The 14247-nt window shown below is 54.6% G+C and overlaps 1 protein-coding gene and 1 long non-coding RNA gene across 2 annotated transcripts in view; both read left to right on the forward strand.

Moving 5' to 3' along the window:
* Window positions 1-2865, forward strand: part of GPA33 (glycoprotein A33) — a 33640-nt gene extending 30775 nt beyond the window's left edge. The window contains exons 5-7 of the mRNA XM_008264138.4: window positions 1095-1214; window positions 1751-1883; window positions 2283-2865. Of these exons, the coding sequence (XP_008262360.1) occupies window positions 1095-1214; window positions 1751-1883; window positions 2283-2409 (380 nt within the window). The 3' untranslated portion in view covers window positions 2410-2865. The remainder of the gene's footprint in view (window positions 1-1094; window positions 1215-1750; window positions 1884-2282) is intronic.
* A 7250-nt stretch (window positions 2866-10115) lies between these two features.
* LOC138850504 (uncharacterized) lies at window positions 10116-13953 on the forward strand. Its single transcript, XR_011390323.1, has 4 exons — window positions 10116-11819; window positions 12339-12401; window positions 12570-12642; window positions 12740-13953. It is a non-coding gene; the product is annotated as an uncharacterized lncRNA (long non-coding RNA).
* The last annotated feature ends 294 nt before the right edge of the window (window positions 13954-14247 follow it).

Here is a 14247-nt window from a genome sequence, read left to right on the forward strand (position 1 = left end):
ACGTGCAGGCCTAGCTGAGCACCGTGTGCGCCCCCTCCGGGGGAGGGTCGGCAGGCTAGCAGGTCCTGGGAAGGGGTCTCAGGTGGCGTCCGGCCCCTGCCCTGGATGCGGAAGGCACACAGGAGGCAGCTGCGGCCCACGGAGGGCAGCTGTGGTTTCTTTAAGCTGTGGCAGATGAAGACGGAGGGCCTAAGCTGAAGCCGGCCTCATCCCCGCCCCAACATCACACCCGCCCCAGCCCCCCGGGCCCCACACACCACCCAATTACATCACCCACACCCACACTTACCAAACACACACACCCCACACATCACACATCCACCACCCACACACCAGCCACAGTCACACACACCACACACACACACGTGTTCACATACATCACCCACATTCACACATACCAAACACACATGCACACCTCCCCCCCACCCCACATACCACACACCACGCTCCTCACACACATTTTACACACCCACAGGGTCTCGTGCATTTTCCCCAGCCTTCCCCCAGTCACACTTCGCACTATGCATCTGTGTACCACACTAGACACGCTCATACACGTGCCCCCCACGCTCGCACACAGACACGCACAGCTCAGGAGATCTTGCTTTTTCAAGACTTCTGCTTGCATCTGAGCTAAGGGATTCCGCTCTTGGCTGGCACAGGCGGGCACGACAGCAGCTCCTAGTTAGAAAGCACTTCCACCTGCTTCACACGGGCCTCCCAGCTCCTGAGCGCTGGGGGCACCTGGGGCGTTCTGCGGCGGGCTCATCACTGGTAGCTCACTTCATGCTCACAAGTGCTCCATGGGACGGGCGCTGACCCTCCCGGCTACAGGGGCAGAAGCAGCCGCTTGAGGAAGCTAAGCGACCACCAAAGGCAGCAACCCTGTCAACGGCCGAGGCAGACGCCAGCCCCAGGCGCCTGTCTTCTGAGCCCTTTGGAATGGTGCTTCCCTCCTGGCTTAGGGGCCACGCAGCCGTCCTTCACAGCGCAGGAGAGACTGCGGTGCCCCGAGGGTGGGGATGGGAGGGGCAGAGCCTGCGCCTCCCAAGAGCCCAGCCGCCCTCTGCTCACTCTGACTGTGCTTCCTCCAGTCTCGGGCCAGACCGTGTACCTGAAGAACATCTCCACGGACACCTCGGGGTTCTACCTCTGCACCTCCAGCAACGAGATGGGGCAGGAATCCTGCAACATTACTGTGGGCGTCAGGTTACGTAAGCACCCTCTGGGGCAAGCAGAGGGCTGAGGCCCCCCACACCATGGCGAGGCACTGGGGAGCTTCTTGGGGGCCACCCACCTGCCGGGGACCTGTGGTAACCTGGGCTCCCTTTGCCACAAGGCTCGTCTGAGTCCGTTGACTTCCAGAGATCTCTGCAGCTGTGCGTGCCCTAAGGGCAGCTGAGCAAGCATGGGGAGGCATCTGGACCCACATCTGGCTCAGGGACCACCTAGCATAGGACTAGCAGGATGGACACCTGGGGACTTGCTCAGAGCCTGGGTCACCCACGGCCACCGTCTCTCCTGCCTCCTCGTCCTTGTCCAGCCCTAGTCCTGGACAGGGTTTGCAGGTCCTGTCTGGTCACACTGCTGCAATGCCCCAGCTTTCATGGCAAATAGGACCAGACCAGCCCAGAGCTGGGAGGGACCAGCCCCGGCTCCCCAGCCACCTCCCGTGGTACCTGCAGGGGTGGGGGATGTCAGGGGGCTTGGGCTGGGGCTCCAGAGATGCAGCCGCTGTGTTCTCTTGCAGCCTCCATGAACGTGGCCCTGTATGCGGGCATTGCCGGGGGCGTGGTGGCAGCCTTCATCATCATTGGCATCCTCATCTACTGCTGCTGCTGTCGACAGAAGGACAAGGTCGAGGACAAGGAGGACGCCCGGCCGTGAGTGTCGGGGCGGGCAGCCAGTGGGAACGGGGCTGAGCATGTCAGCTTTGCACAGCCACTCCCCTGGGGGAGCAGTGCTTATCTGCATAACCCGCGGTTTGTAGCCAAGGACAGAGCTGCTGGCCCCAGTCACACAGTGTGCACTGCAGTCCCGGGCCTGAGCCCCCCCCCCCATCCTTGGGCTTCCAGTCTCTGATCTCAGAGTCGGGGGGGAGGGAGACAAGGGCCCAGTGTGGGCTGGAGCCTCGCAGCCTACGCCACTAGAGGCTCACACCTTCAGGGGCCATGTCATCGCAACCCTGCAGCCCGGGGTCCTGGGATGTGCACTGGGTGGGCCCAGCTCCCTTAGGGACCAAAGTGAGGGCCACGCCTTTCCCTTGTCCTACTACCCTACAGGAACCGGGCCGCCTACCAGGAGCCGCCAGAGCAGCTGAAAGAGCTTTCCAGGGCGAGGGAGGAAGAGGATGATGACGACAGGCAGGATGAGCAGAGGCACAGGGGGCGCCAGACCCCTGACCCCTGAGGCCAGAGAGCAGGCCTGCTGCAGGGGGATGGAGGCTCCAGTGCGCTGCTTCCAAGTGCAGCCTCCTGCACGGCTGTGTCTTCCCCTACGTCTGCTGCTGGGGGCGGCGGGGAGGTTGGCCAGCCTGGGCCAGGGGACCCTGCCTGTGACTGCCCACGCTGCCCTGTGAAGGGATGCCTCCCCCACTGCTGCGCCTGGCTCAGGGCCTGCCCCTCCCCCTGGCCCAGGCTGCAGCCTGCACTTACCCCTGCACAGCAGGAGCTCCTGGAAGCGCAGGGCTGAGCCCTGAGTGCTGCTGATGGCAACTTGCTGAGCTGTGCCAGTGTCAGGAGGGCAGGAGCTGGCGCCGCTCGCCGGAGAGCCCAGCACCTGCGGGGTGGGAGGGGCACCAGCAGAGGGTTTGCACTCAATGCATTTCTGCTGAACGAACTAAAGAATAAACGGGTGTGTGAAGGACTCCCTCTTACTTAGCTGACTTAAGTCCACACTCGGGGTTTGGGGGTTCACATTGGCCTCATACCCACACCTGCCCCATACATTCCAGACACGCCCAGCAGGGGGCGCCTCCCTCTCCAGCTGCCCATGCTGTCACTGGGCTCTCGCCCGTCAGCATTCTACCTGTCCTCAGACCCATCGCGGGTCACGGTGGTTTCTAGAAGCCCATCCAGATCACTCCTCCACATGGAGACTCCATCGTGGTGTCCCACGCCCTGTGCTGGGCCACCTGGCACAGTGCCCTGAGCAGGTGTCTGTCGCTGTACTAGAGGATGAGTCCCCGTGGGGGGTTGGGGGCCTGGCCTCGCGGCTCCGCTTTCCCTGGAGCCCCAGGTGGCTCCACAGGAACCTGCTCTGGTCGGTGGGGCTTCCCCTCCAGGTCTCCCAGGGACAGGGTGACTCGCATCCAAACCCACTTCTCAGACACTTGAGGAGGAACGCACACGGAGCTGGCTTGCAGACGGCTCCGGGTTCTGGGGTCCTGGTGATTTCTCTCGAGGTCAGAACAACTGGCAGGCCCACTCCCGCCTCCCTGGTGCCAACGGGCTCCTGCTCGCCCCTGCTGCCTGGTGCCTCGCCCTCGCCCCTTGCAGCCCAGCTGGGCCCTGGTGCACCGGGCGGAGGTGGGGAGGTTGGGGGGCTGTGACCGCATGCTCTGTGCTCTGTGCAGAGAGCTCTGGCAGTGCAGTGGCTGCCTGGGGCTCGTGGCCCGGCAGCCGGTCTTCATCCAAATGCAGTTGACTCTTCAATAAACGTTGTCATCTTCTCCCCAGAATCAGGAAAGCAACTCTGTAAATCTGATTTTAAAGAGACGTTTACATTTATACATTTTGTTACATTCTTTGCTTCATTCACAATGCCTTCAGTAGCAAAATTATAGGAAATTCTCATATCCTTTTTAAAAAAATATTTATTTATTTGAAAGGCAGGGTTACAGAGAGGCCTAGAGAGAGAGAGAGAGAGAGAGAGATGCCTTCCATCCGCTGGTTCACTCCCCAAATGGCCACAATGGCCAGAGCTGGACTGATCTGAAGGCAGGAGCCAGGAGCCTCTTCCAGGTCTCCCACGCAGGCACAGAGGCCCAAGGACTTGGACCATCTTCCTCTGCTCCCCCAGGCCATAGCAGAGAGCTGGATTGGAAGTGGAGCAGCCGGGACTCAAACCAGCGCCCATATGGGATGCCAGCACTGCAGGTGGCGGCTTTACCCGCTCCGCCACAGTGCCAGCCCCATCATGTCCCTTTTAATGTGGGATTTGTTTCAGCCAAAGTAGAACTTGCATCTGGTGGGTCCAAGCCTCCCTACCATAGGCCTCTTCTGCATCCCAGGAGGTACAGTGGGAGTCAAGAGTGCTGGAGTCCCACTGCTGCTGGCCGCGGTGGTCACAGGGAGCAGCGGGGAGCCCTGCCTGGAGGCGGAGGCATATTCCAGGAGCCTGCAGGGCCAGGAAGCCTGCACACGCCGGGGAAGATGAGGGGATGCTCTTCCAGTTACGCACCCAAAGGTGCGGCTCCTGGGAGGGGGAGCAGCAGCTCTCTTGTTCTTCTCCCTCCCCCAAAGCAGCCTGGCTCCGCAGTCACTCTCTGGTCCCTCCTTGTGGTGCTGCGTTGCCTCCCGTCCCACCACCCGACACAGGTACTGTCATAACCTGTGTACAGGTCTGCCTGTGTCTAGCCTGGGAGAGTCACAGACTATGTGCTGGATAAAGCTTTGTTGAGTGAACGATGCTTGGTGTCACAGGGTTTGTTGAGTGAATGTTTGCTGTCACGGTGTCTTGCTGAGGGTGTCTCTGGCCCTCTAGATACGTTCCTGTGCCTTGCAGCTCTCACGGTGCAAGGTTCCGCAGTCACGTGCTTGGGGCAGCTGTGGAAGGGGAAGCACCCCTTCCCCCCACCTCCCCTGATCTGACCTGACTTCTCTCCCTGCTGTTGTTAAGATAACTGTTCAGGTGGCTCCCAGAAGCCCACATCTTAGCAACTTGGTCCCCAGAGTCTTGAATTAGTGGTTAATGGGTTAACATTAACGGATAACGGATTAAGGATGGAGGATTGATCCGATTATGGTGTCTGGGAAGCGGGCCGGGTGGGAGGTCCTTGTGCCACCGGGGCCAGTTCTCACAAGAGGTGGTTATGTGAGCTGACTTCGGCCTGGCTGTCCTCTCTCTCGGCTTCCCGTTTCTCGGTGTGAGTGTCCCCCCACCATTGTCCATCCTCACCAGATGTCCAAACCAATGGGAGTGCCTGATCTTGAACTGGGAACCTCCAACCCTGCGAGTCAGAGCAAACCTCCCTTCCTAAGTAGCTTCTCCCAGCCAGAGATGCCACTGAAATAGCCCCCACCCCCACCCCACCGCCCCGCCAGGGCTGGGAAGGCTCCCTCCCCTGAGCTCCAGGCCTGCAGGAGAAAATGGGGGAAGCGGCATGAATCCAAAAACAAACATTTTGTGAGCATCTACGATGTGCCAAGCACAGAGCTGCTTGCAGGGTATCTGACGACTCCTAACGCAGCTGAGAGCAGGAACACGATTGCCTGGGACGGAGCGGGTGCCGCGGGGACACAGGGCGGGGAGGGGCCGAGGGAGCTCGCCGGAGGGAGCTCAGGCAAGTGTCAGAGGTGGTGCCACAGCGGCTGCGCCCTGCAGAAAGGCGAGGCGTGTTGGAAGTGTAAGCGGGGCTGGCGCTGACACGCCTTCCTCCTCCAGCGCGTCTCTCTCACTTGGGTGTCAGAGCTCACCGTCAGGTGGTGAGGCGGCAGTTGCCGGCTGAAGTTATTTCAGTCCAGAGACTCAGTGGGGATTATTGTTGGAGGTTCTCAGATGGTCAGCCCAGCAACTGAGCCTCCTTAGGCTGCCAGGGATCCCTGCCCAATCTGTAGTTGCCAGCTGACTGTTCAAAGAGTTATGGTGTTTGAGAAGAGAGACAAAGGCTGCCACCGACTGACGGAAAAGTGTCGACTGCACGCTTATTAAGGACTCGACACGGTTTTCATACAGTCCTTACTGACATCCGTGAACGTGAGGTGTTTGGCATTGTTGAGTATTTATTCTGTCAGCTAAGGAAGGACCTTGACTACTTCAGAGAGACAATCTACAGCTTGCTGAATTAGCCACTCTTCACGGTCTTGTTAAGTTGCTTCTTTTGTGGGACAGAAAACTGGGCATCTGCTCTCAAAGCTAGACACACATTAACCAAGCTCCCAGAGCCTGATGTACAAACATGCATTCTGGGCCAGCTACTGTTCTAAGCACTTTTTTTTTTTTTTTTTGACAGGCAGAGTGGACAGAAAGGTCTTCCTTTTGCGTTGGTTCACCCTCCAATGGCCGCCACGGCTGGCACGCTGCGGCCAGTGCACCACACTGATCCAATGGCAGGAGCCAGGTGCTTCTCCTGGTCTCCCATGGGATGCAGGGCCCAAGTACTTGGGCCATCCTCCACTGCACTCCCGGGCCACAGCAGAGAGCTGGCCCGGAAGAGGGGCAACCGGGACAGAATCTGGCGCCCCGACCGGGACTAGAACCCGGTGTGCCGGCGCCGCTAGGTGGAGGATTAGCCGATTGAGCCGCGGCGCTGGCCCTAAGCACTTTCTATATAACACCTCATCATCTTCACACCAACTCTACGAGATAAGCACTGTTATGATTCCCATTGTAGCGAAGAGGAAGCTGAGGCATAGAGAGTTGAAGCGATTTGAAAAACCCACAGAATGTCAGTTTACAACTTACAGCTGTTGAGTACACCCGCCTTTCTGTCCACCTGCCCCAGGACAGCCCACCCCGCGGCTCCCTGCCCTCAGTGGCTGACCTGGCGTGAAATGGGAATGGAGAAGCAGGCGACCTTTAGGGAACTCCCATCTGCTGTGCAGTGTGTGCGGGCAGGAGACCAGCCGCCATGGAGAAGCTGGAAGGCACTGGCTCTGGGCATTCTGGGTCGGGCCCGGACACCTGCAGAACTGACTACTGGGGAGGGCAGCTCTGGGCTCCGGCCCCTCTGGGAATGCTCGCTGTTGGGTTTGCTCCCTGAGACTGTCTCTCTCCAGGTCCATTTCCAGACAGGCCCTGCCCTGGCTTCTGCCTGTGATGGCCTGGTCTGCACTTGGCCAGCCAAGCGTACTCCCTCCTTGTCTGCCACTCGAAAGTCTCTCTAGATTTCCCACAACTTTCCTCCTGTTCCAATGAACTCTGAGGTCTGGGAGCTGGCATTTCCTCTCAAGCAGATGCTATTTCTGCTCTGATCCAGGGTGTGCTGATTTTAAAGTTTATCTTTAGAGAGATTCTGAGTTTCCCATTTTTAAAGTGATTTACCCGGGGCTGGCGCTGTGGCATAGTGAGTTAAGCCACCGCCTACAGTGCCGGCATCCCATATGGGTGCCGGTGAGAGACCTGGCTGTCCTACTTCTGATCCAGCTCTCTTCTATGGCCTGGGAAAGCAGTAGAAGATGGCCCAAGTCCTTGGGTCCCTGCACCCACCTGGGAGACCTGGAAGAAGCTCCTGGCTCCTGGCTTCGGATCAGCCCAGCTCCAGCCATTGTGGTCAATTGGGGAGTGAACCAGTGGATGGAAGACCTCTCTCTCTCTCTCTCTCTCTCTGCCTCTCCTTTTCTCTCTGTGTAACTCTGACTTTCAAATAAATAAATCTTTTTTTAAAAAAGCGATCTCTTTATTTATTTGAAAGGTAGAACACAACAGAGAGAGGGAGACACAGAGAGATCTTCCATCCACCACTTCACTCCTCAAACGCCCACAACAACCAGAGCTGGGCCAGGCCAAAGCCAAGAGCCAAGAAGTGAACCTGCTGCTTGGGTGGCAGGAGCCCATGTACTCCGGCTATCTTTGGCTGCTTTCCCAGGTGCGTTGGCAGAGAGCTGGATCAGAAGTGGAGCAGCCAGGACTCAAACTGGGAGGCCAGCATTGCCAGTGGCAGCTTAACTTGCTATGGAATACCACCAGCCCCATGATTTCCTAGTTTTTGAGTGAATTTTTGTCAATCACAAAAAACTAAACTGGGTAGGGGCCGGCGCTGTGGCATCGTGGGTAAATCCACCACCTGCAGTGCCAGCATTCCATAGAGGCACTGGTTTGAGCCCCGGCTGCTCCACTTCTGATCCAGCGCTCTGCTATGGCCTGGGAAAGCAGTAGATGGCCCAAGTCCTTGGACCCTTGCACCCATGTGGGAGACCCAGAAGAAGCTCCTGGCTCCTGGCTTTGGATCAGAACAGCTCTGGCCATTACAGCCATCTGGGGAGTGAACCAGCGGATGCAGGACCTCTCCCTCTGTCTCTGCCTCTGCCTCTCTGCAACTCTGCCTTTAAAACAAATACATAAATCTTTAAAAAAAAACTGTTATAGGAAATAGACTAAAAATGTGTACAATGGCTCAAATAGAACAGAGTTTTCCTTCTCACACTCCTAATGGTTTTTGAGACAGACTCAGGGACCCCATCTTCTGTTTATCTCCCACTGTCTACATCAGTGGGTCTCCCATCCTCAGAGACCCGGGACTTGGCCTCCCCCAGCCATCAGAGAGGGAAGAGCACACAGCAGAGGCAAAGGGGCTTCTCCAAGCCTTGACCGAGGGGTGCCCACCCTGAACCGCGCCCGGGAGCACTCGTCACAGTGCCGCCATGTGGTGGCAGCGTAGGATTGCAGGCTCGTGATTGCAGCACAGCTGAGGGATACTAACCTCTACCTACCCTCAGGGAGACGACATCATAAGCTGACACTGCCATCAGTGGTAGAGTTAGACTCAATCGGTCGATTCGGTCTGATTCTGAAATCTTTGTTCTTCTCCCCGAGCCCACCTTCATGCACAGGATGACCACGTGGGAAAATGCAGGGCTGGAGACGGAGTCAGTATTTTCGTTATTCAAAGCCTTTGTGTGTCAGTTGTACCTGTTGCAACACGGGCATCTCAGATGCAACACTACACTTGCATTTCTGGAAAACCTTGCCTTCAGGAAAATCATAACACTAAAAATAGTAGGACTGACCGGAAAATCAGGTTAACAGGCACATCACATAAAACCCATGGAGTCTGAAAACCAATGGCACTTTGTGACCAGATCACTTTGGAGACAATGGCAATGCTGCTGAGCATACAGGTGACCTGAAATGCACACTGCTACTAACAAGCATCACTGTCCACCTTAACGTGGACACCCATTTCAATAGAGGCTGCCTCATCAAAAATCAAAATGAACCCGACAGTTCATCTGACTCGAGAGCTGGGGGTGGAACCTCCTGTCGGTTTTCAGCCAAGTGCTTGCCTTTGTACTTGACTTTCCCTGTTGGTGGATAGCTGCATCCTGCTTTTGCTGGTTGTGGGGAAGGCTTGCACCACCAGCTCATGTTTTTGAACAAGAACCCAGGGTGTGGCCTTTTAATTGATTTTATCCATTACAATCACACACACACACACACACATGTGTCTTTTTAAAGATTTATTTTTTATTTATTTGAAAGGCAGAGTTAGAGAGAGAGAGAGAGAGAGAGAGAGAGGTCTTCTATCTGCTGGCCCACTCCCCAAATGGCTGCAATGGCTGAGGTTGGGCCAGGCCAAAGCCAGGAGCCCAGAGCTTCAAAAAGTGTCTTTTTCAAAAGATGTATTTATTTTGAAGGAAGTTATGGGGGCTGTGGGAGTAGAGAAACAAAGAATTTTCCAAACCCTGGTTCCCTCCCCAAAGGGCCTCAACAATTAAAGTGGGGCCTGGCTGAAGCCAGGGGCCTGTAATTCCATCTGGGTCTCCCACGTGGGTGCAGGGGCCCAAGCACCTGGGTCATCTTCCGCTGCTTTCCCAGCACATTAGCAGGGAGCTGGATCAGGAGTGGAGCAGCTGGGACTTGAATTGGCACTCAGATATTGGATGGTGGTGCCACGAGTATGCCAGACCCAAGACTTATCTTTTGTATCCATCAAAGTCAAATTATAGGCCAGCGCCGCGGCTCAATAGGCTAATCCTCCGCCTGCAGTGCCGGCACCCCGGGTTCTAGTCCCAGTCGGGGCGCCAGATTCTGTCCTGGTTGCCCCTCTTCCAGGCTAGCTCTCTGCTGTGGCCAGGGAGTGCAGTGGAAGATGGCCCAAGTGCTTGGGCCCTGCACCCCATGGGAGACCAGGAGAAGCACCTGGCTCCTGGCTTCGGATCAGCGCGTTGCGCTGGCTGCAGCACGCCGGCTGCAGCCATTGGAGGGTGAACCAACGGCAAAGGAGGACCTTTCTTTCTGTCTCTCTCTCTCACTGTCCACTCTGCCTGTCAAAAAAAAAAAAAGTCAAATTATACTGTGGCAACAACATGAAATGTCAGGGGTTCACAACCACAAAGCAACATGGTGTCCTGGGTTGGCTCAGCTCCCCTCCACATCGTCCGCATCCTGGGACCTGGGCTGAAGATCAGCCAACCTTCTGGGATGGAGCTAGTCTCATGGCAGGGGGAAGAGAAAACGGAGAGGCCCATGTGATGAGCCCCTAGCTTCTTAGCAGGAACTCCTGCTATTTCTGCTCTTGTTCATGGCCCAGATCAAGCCGCATGCCATATACATATGGCCAATACATATATTGAACAACCATACCATCTCCCATACCTTCATAGTTTTTTCATCTGTACTCACAGCCTCTCCATACGGCTTAACATAAAGCAAAGTGAACCAGTTCTTGAAATCACTGAAGTGGAAGCCACTTTGCAAAGGTTTGGATATTGAATGTGTCCCCTCCCCCCGCCCCAGCCCCATGTGTTAAAGGCTTGGTCCCCAAAGTCTTACTGGATGGAAAGTTAATGCAACTACAGCGTTGAAGGTGGCAGACTTGGAGACTGTTGGATTGGATTGGAACATTCAGCTGGAGCCCCCAGGATTAAATTCTGATGGCTTTATTAGAAACCACATGGACACAGACAACAAGACACCTGCTCCTTGCTATGTGATGCTCTGTGTTGCCTTGGCTCTGGCAGCAAGAACACCAGCACCAGATGATGGGAAACCATGGGACCACCTAACCTTGGACTGTGACCTTCTGGACCCATGGGCCAAAACAAACCTTTCTTTCTTTTTTTTTTTTTTTTTTTTACAGGCAGAGTGGACAGTGAGAGAGAGAGACAGAGAGAAAGGTCTTCCTTTGCCGCTGGTTCACCCTCCAATGGCCGCACCGCACTGATCCGATGGCAGGAGCCAGGTGCTTCTCCTGGTCTCCCATGCGGGTGCAGGGCCCAAGCACTTGGGCCATCCTCCACTGCACTCCCTGGCCACAGCAGAGAGCTGGCCTGGAAGAGGGGCAACCAGGACAGAATCCGGCGCCCTGACCGGGACTAGAACCCGGTGTGCTGGCGCCGCAAGGCGGAGGATTAGCCTAGTGAGCCACGGCGCCGGCACAAACCTTTCTTTCATAAGTAGCCTACATCATGTAATGAAAAGCAGATTAATGCACAGTTCTTGCACAAAAGGAGGGCTCTGGTGCAGATATTACCTTTCTATTTGGGGCATCATATGTTGCTTAGCCAGTTTCATTCATTGTAAGAAAACATGTTCCTAAAACAATGTGCTGGAAAAGTCATTGCTTCTCCCAGACCTGAAAGGGCAAGGAGAGAGAAGGGATTAAACTCTGAAGAACCCAGCAAGAGCTGGAGGTTTGGAGGCGGGGTTTCCAGCAGGGGTGGAGCCACAGAAAGACACCACTGCCAGGCAGCAGCATCAACGTGGGAGTGAAAGGGAAGGATCGCCAGGGTCGGGTTCTCTTCCCACTCTCCTGCCCCTCTCTGCCTCCTATTGGCAGAGACCAGGTGGAAAGCATGTGGTAGGGAGCTGGGCTGTGGCCTCAGTGGGGTTCATCCTCTGCGAGTATCAAGCAAGGAAGAAAAGGAAGCAGAGAGGTGGAGACAAAGGGAGGCGTGCAAAGGAAGAATGACCCCACACCTGCCTCACCTACAACCAAGGTGCGTGTTCTCACTCATCAGGTGCTTTTCAACCCCATCCCACCCCGTCTCCTGCACCTTTTTAAAGGGGACAGGTTGGAACGGTTCTACCTTTTGAAAGAGCCAAAACTCACTTAGTAGTGACCTAGACCAGGCCCCCAAAAGGGCATTTCAGAAACATTCATACCCTATTTTGAGGGTATACAGATCAGGCGTCATTCAATGTCTTTCCAGTTCCAGAAAATGGCGATGAGTCCTCAGATGCCTGGTGCAATGGGCTCCCTTGTAAGTGGCGGGGAGAGGCTGTAGGAGGGGCCCGTATGTACAGTGTAGCCAAGCATGTGCAGGAAGGCCCTGTGATTCTACAGTATCCCTCCCCTAAAACCTTCCCTCTGTAATATTACTCTTGAAATAATCTCAGACTTAAAAAACCATGTAAGAACCACACAAAGTCTTCTTTTCCTCAACTATTTGAGAATAAGTTGCCAATACACTGCCCCATCACCCCTTCTAGAGCCGAGATGTGTTTGTTCCCTCCAGACTTCATGTTGAAATTTGCTCCGCGATTTCAACGGTGTTGAACAGCGGTGCAGCCTTTACGAGGTGCGTAGCTCATCGAGAAGATGCCTTGATGCCTTTTCTGTGGGAGTTAGTGAGTGCTCCCTCTCTAGGCACTGGATTAGCCACCCTGGGGCTGGGTTGGTTTAACTGGACTTGGTCTTCCCTGTGCTGTTCCCTTGTGATCTCTTCCACTTCCCTGCCTGAGCACAGAGCAGCACGAGGCCCTCACCAGAAGCTGAGAGGATGCGGTTGCCTGGTCTTGGACTTTTCAATTTCCAGAACTGTAAGCTAAATAAACCTTTTTTTAAAATTACCCAGCATTGTGTATTAGAAAAATGGACTAACACAATTCCCAAATACTTCCACGTATATTTCCTCAGTCTAAGGATCCTCTCCTGCAGGATGGTAGTCCAACGATCAAAACCAGGAACTTGGGACCAGCATTGTGACAAAGCGGGTAAAGCTTCTGCCTGCGATGCCAGCATCCATATGGGTGCCTGTTCGAGTCCCAGGTGCTCCACTTCTGATCCAGCTCCCTGCTAATGTGCCTGAGAAAGCAGCAGAAGATGGCCCAAGTCTTTGGGCCCCCACACCAATGTGGGAGACATGGAAGAAGCTCCTGGCTCCTGGCTCCGGTTCTGACCCAGCCCTAGCTATTGTGGCCATTTGGGGAGTGAACCAGTGAATGGAAGCTCTCGCTTTCTGTGTCTCTCCCCACCCACTCCCCCCCACCCACCCCCGTCACTCCGCCTTTCAAACAAATGAAATAAATCTTAAGAAAACAAGCAAGGAACTCAGCACTGACACATTATCACCACTGTATTTTGAGAAACATTCAAGTTTTGCCAAGTTGTTGGTAATGTCCATGAGAGCAGAATTATCCAGTTGGGAGCTGCTCATTGCCTTTAGTGACCACACCCCCTTGGTCTCCTCCCACCTGGCACAATCCCCCACCCCCCGCTTTCCTTGATTTTCATCACTGTGACACACCTGACAACTACAAATCAGTTATTTTGTGGCTCATCTCTTAATCTGGGGTTCTGTCATGGTTCCTCACGATTTAAACGCATGCATTCTTGACAAAATTATCATAGAAAAAAAGCTGTGTTCTGTCCATTGCATTTTATCAAGCGGCACAGAATTTCAATTTTCCTATCACTGCTGTCCCCTGGGAGTTTCGTTTTCACTGGATCCGGGTGGCATCTGCAAATTTTCTCCATGTTAAAGTTGCTCATTTCCCATTGCAGCTAATAACCATTTTGTTGGGAGGCTCTTAGAAGCTATGTAAAAATCTCATTTCCCCTCACACTTTTGATTTCTTCATTAATGAATGAAATCTCTGTGGACTCTTACATTTCTATTTTACTTCCCAGCACTCAAGTTGTCCCCATTTGCCAGCAGGAACTTGCTTCTAGCCTGCTCCTTTGACCTGTGACGCGTCCCTGGCATGCTTCATACACCTCCTCACTGACCTGCGGAAGGTATTCTAGTCTCTTTTGTGCTTATTCCACCCCAGCCCTGAAACCAGCTATTTCTCCAAGGAGCACTTGTCCTGTTTAGTGGAGCTTGATATTCCAAAGTGCAGATCTGAAAATCAGAGGGACTTATTGAGAGTAAGGTAATGCTGCTCTCAGGCCCCCCTCACCTGTGGGAAGATCTCGGGAATGTAATACACGCACGCCAAGAATTCCGGACCTCCATGCTTGTTTCTGTATTCATCTCTACGTATTGAAGACAGCTAGTTCACACCATTGCCACCAGTTCCAATCCAACAAACTACAAGGTTCATTCAAGTTTTCTCAGATAGTGAAAAATTGGAGTCCTACTTTCTTTCATTTGTTTACTTATCTGTTTCCCTGTATTGTACCCAATTTCCCTTTACTGCCAT

The sequence above is a fragment of the Oryctolagus cuniculus genome, chromosome 7, assembly GCF_964237555.1.
Source record: "Oryctolagus cuniculus chromosome 7, mOryCun1.1, whole genome shotgun sequence".
NCBI classification, from domain to species: Eukaryota; Metazoa; Chordata; class Mammalia; order Lagomorpha; family Leporidae; genus Oryctolagus; species Oryctolagus cuniculus.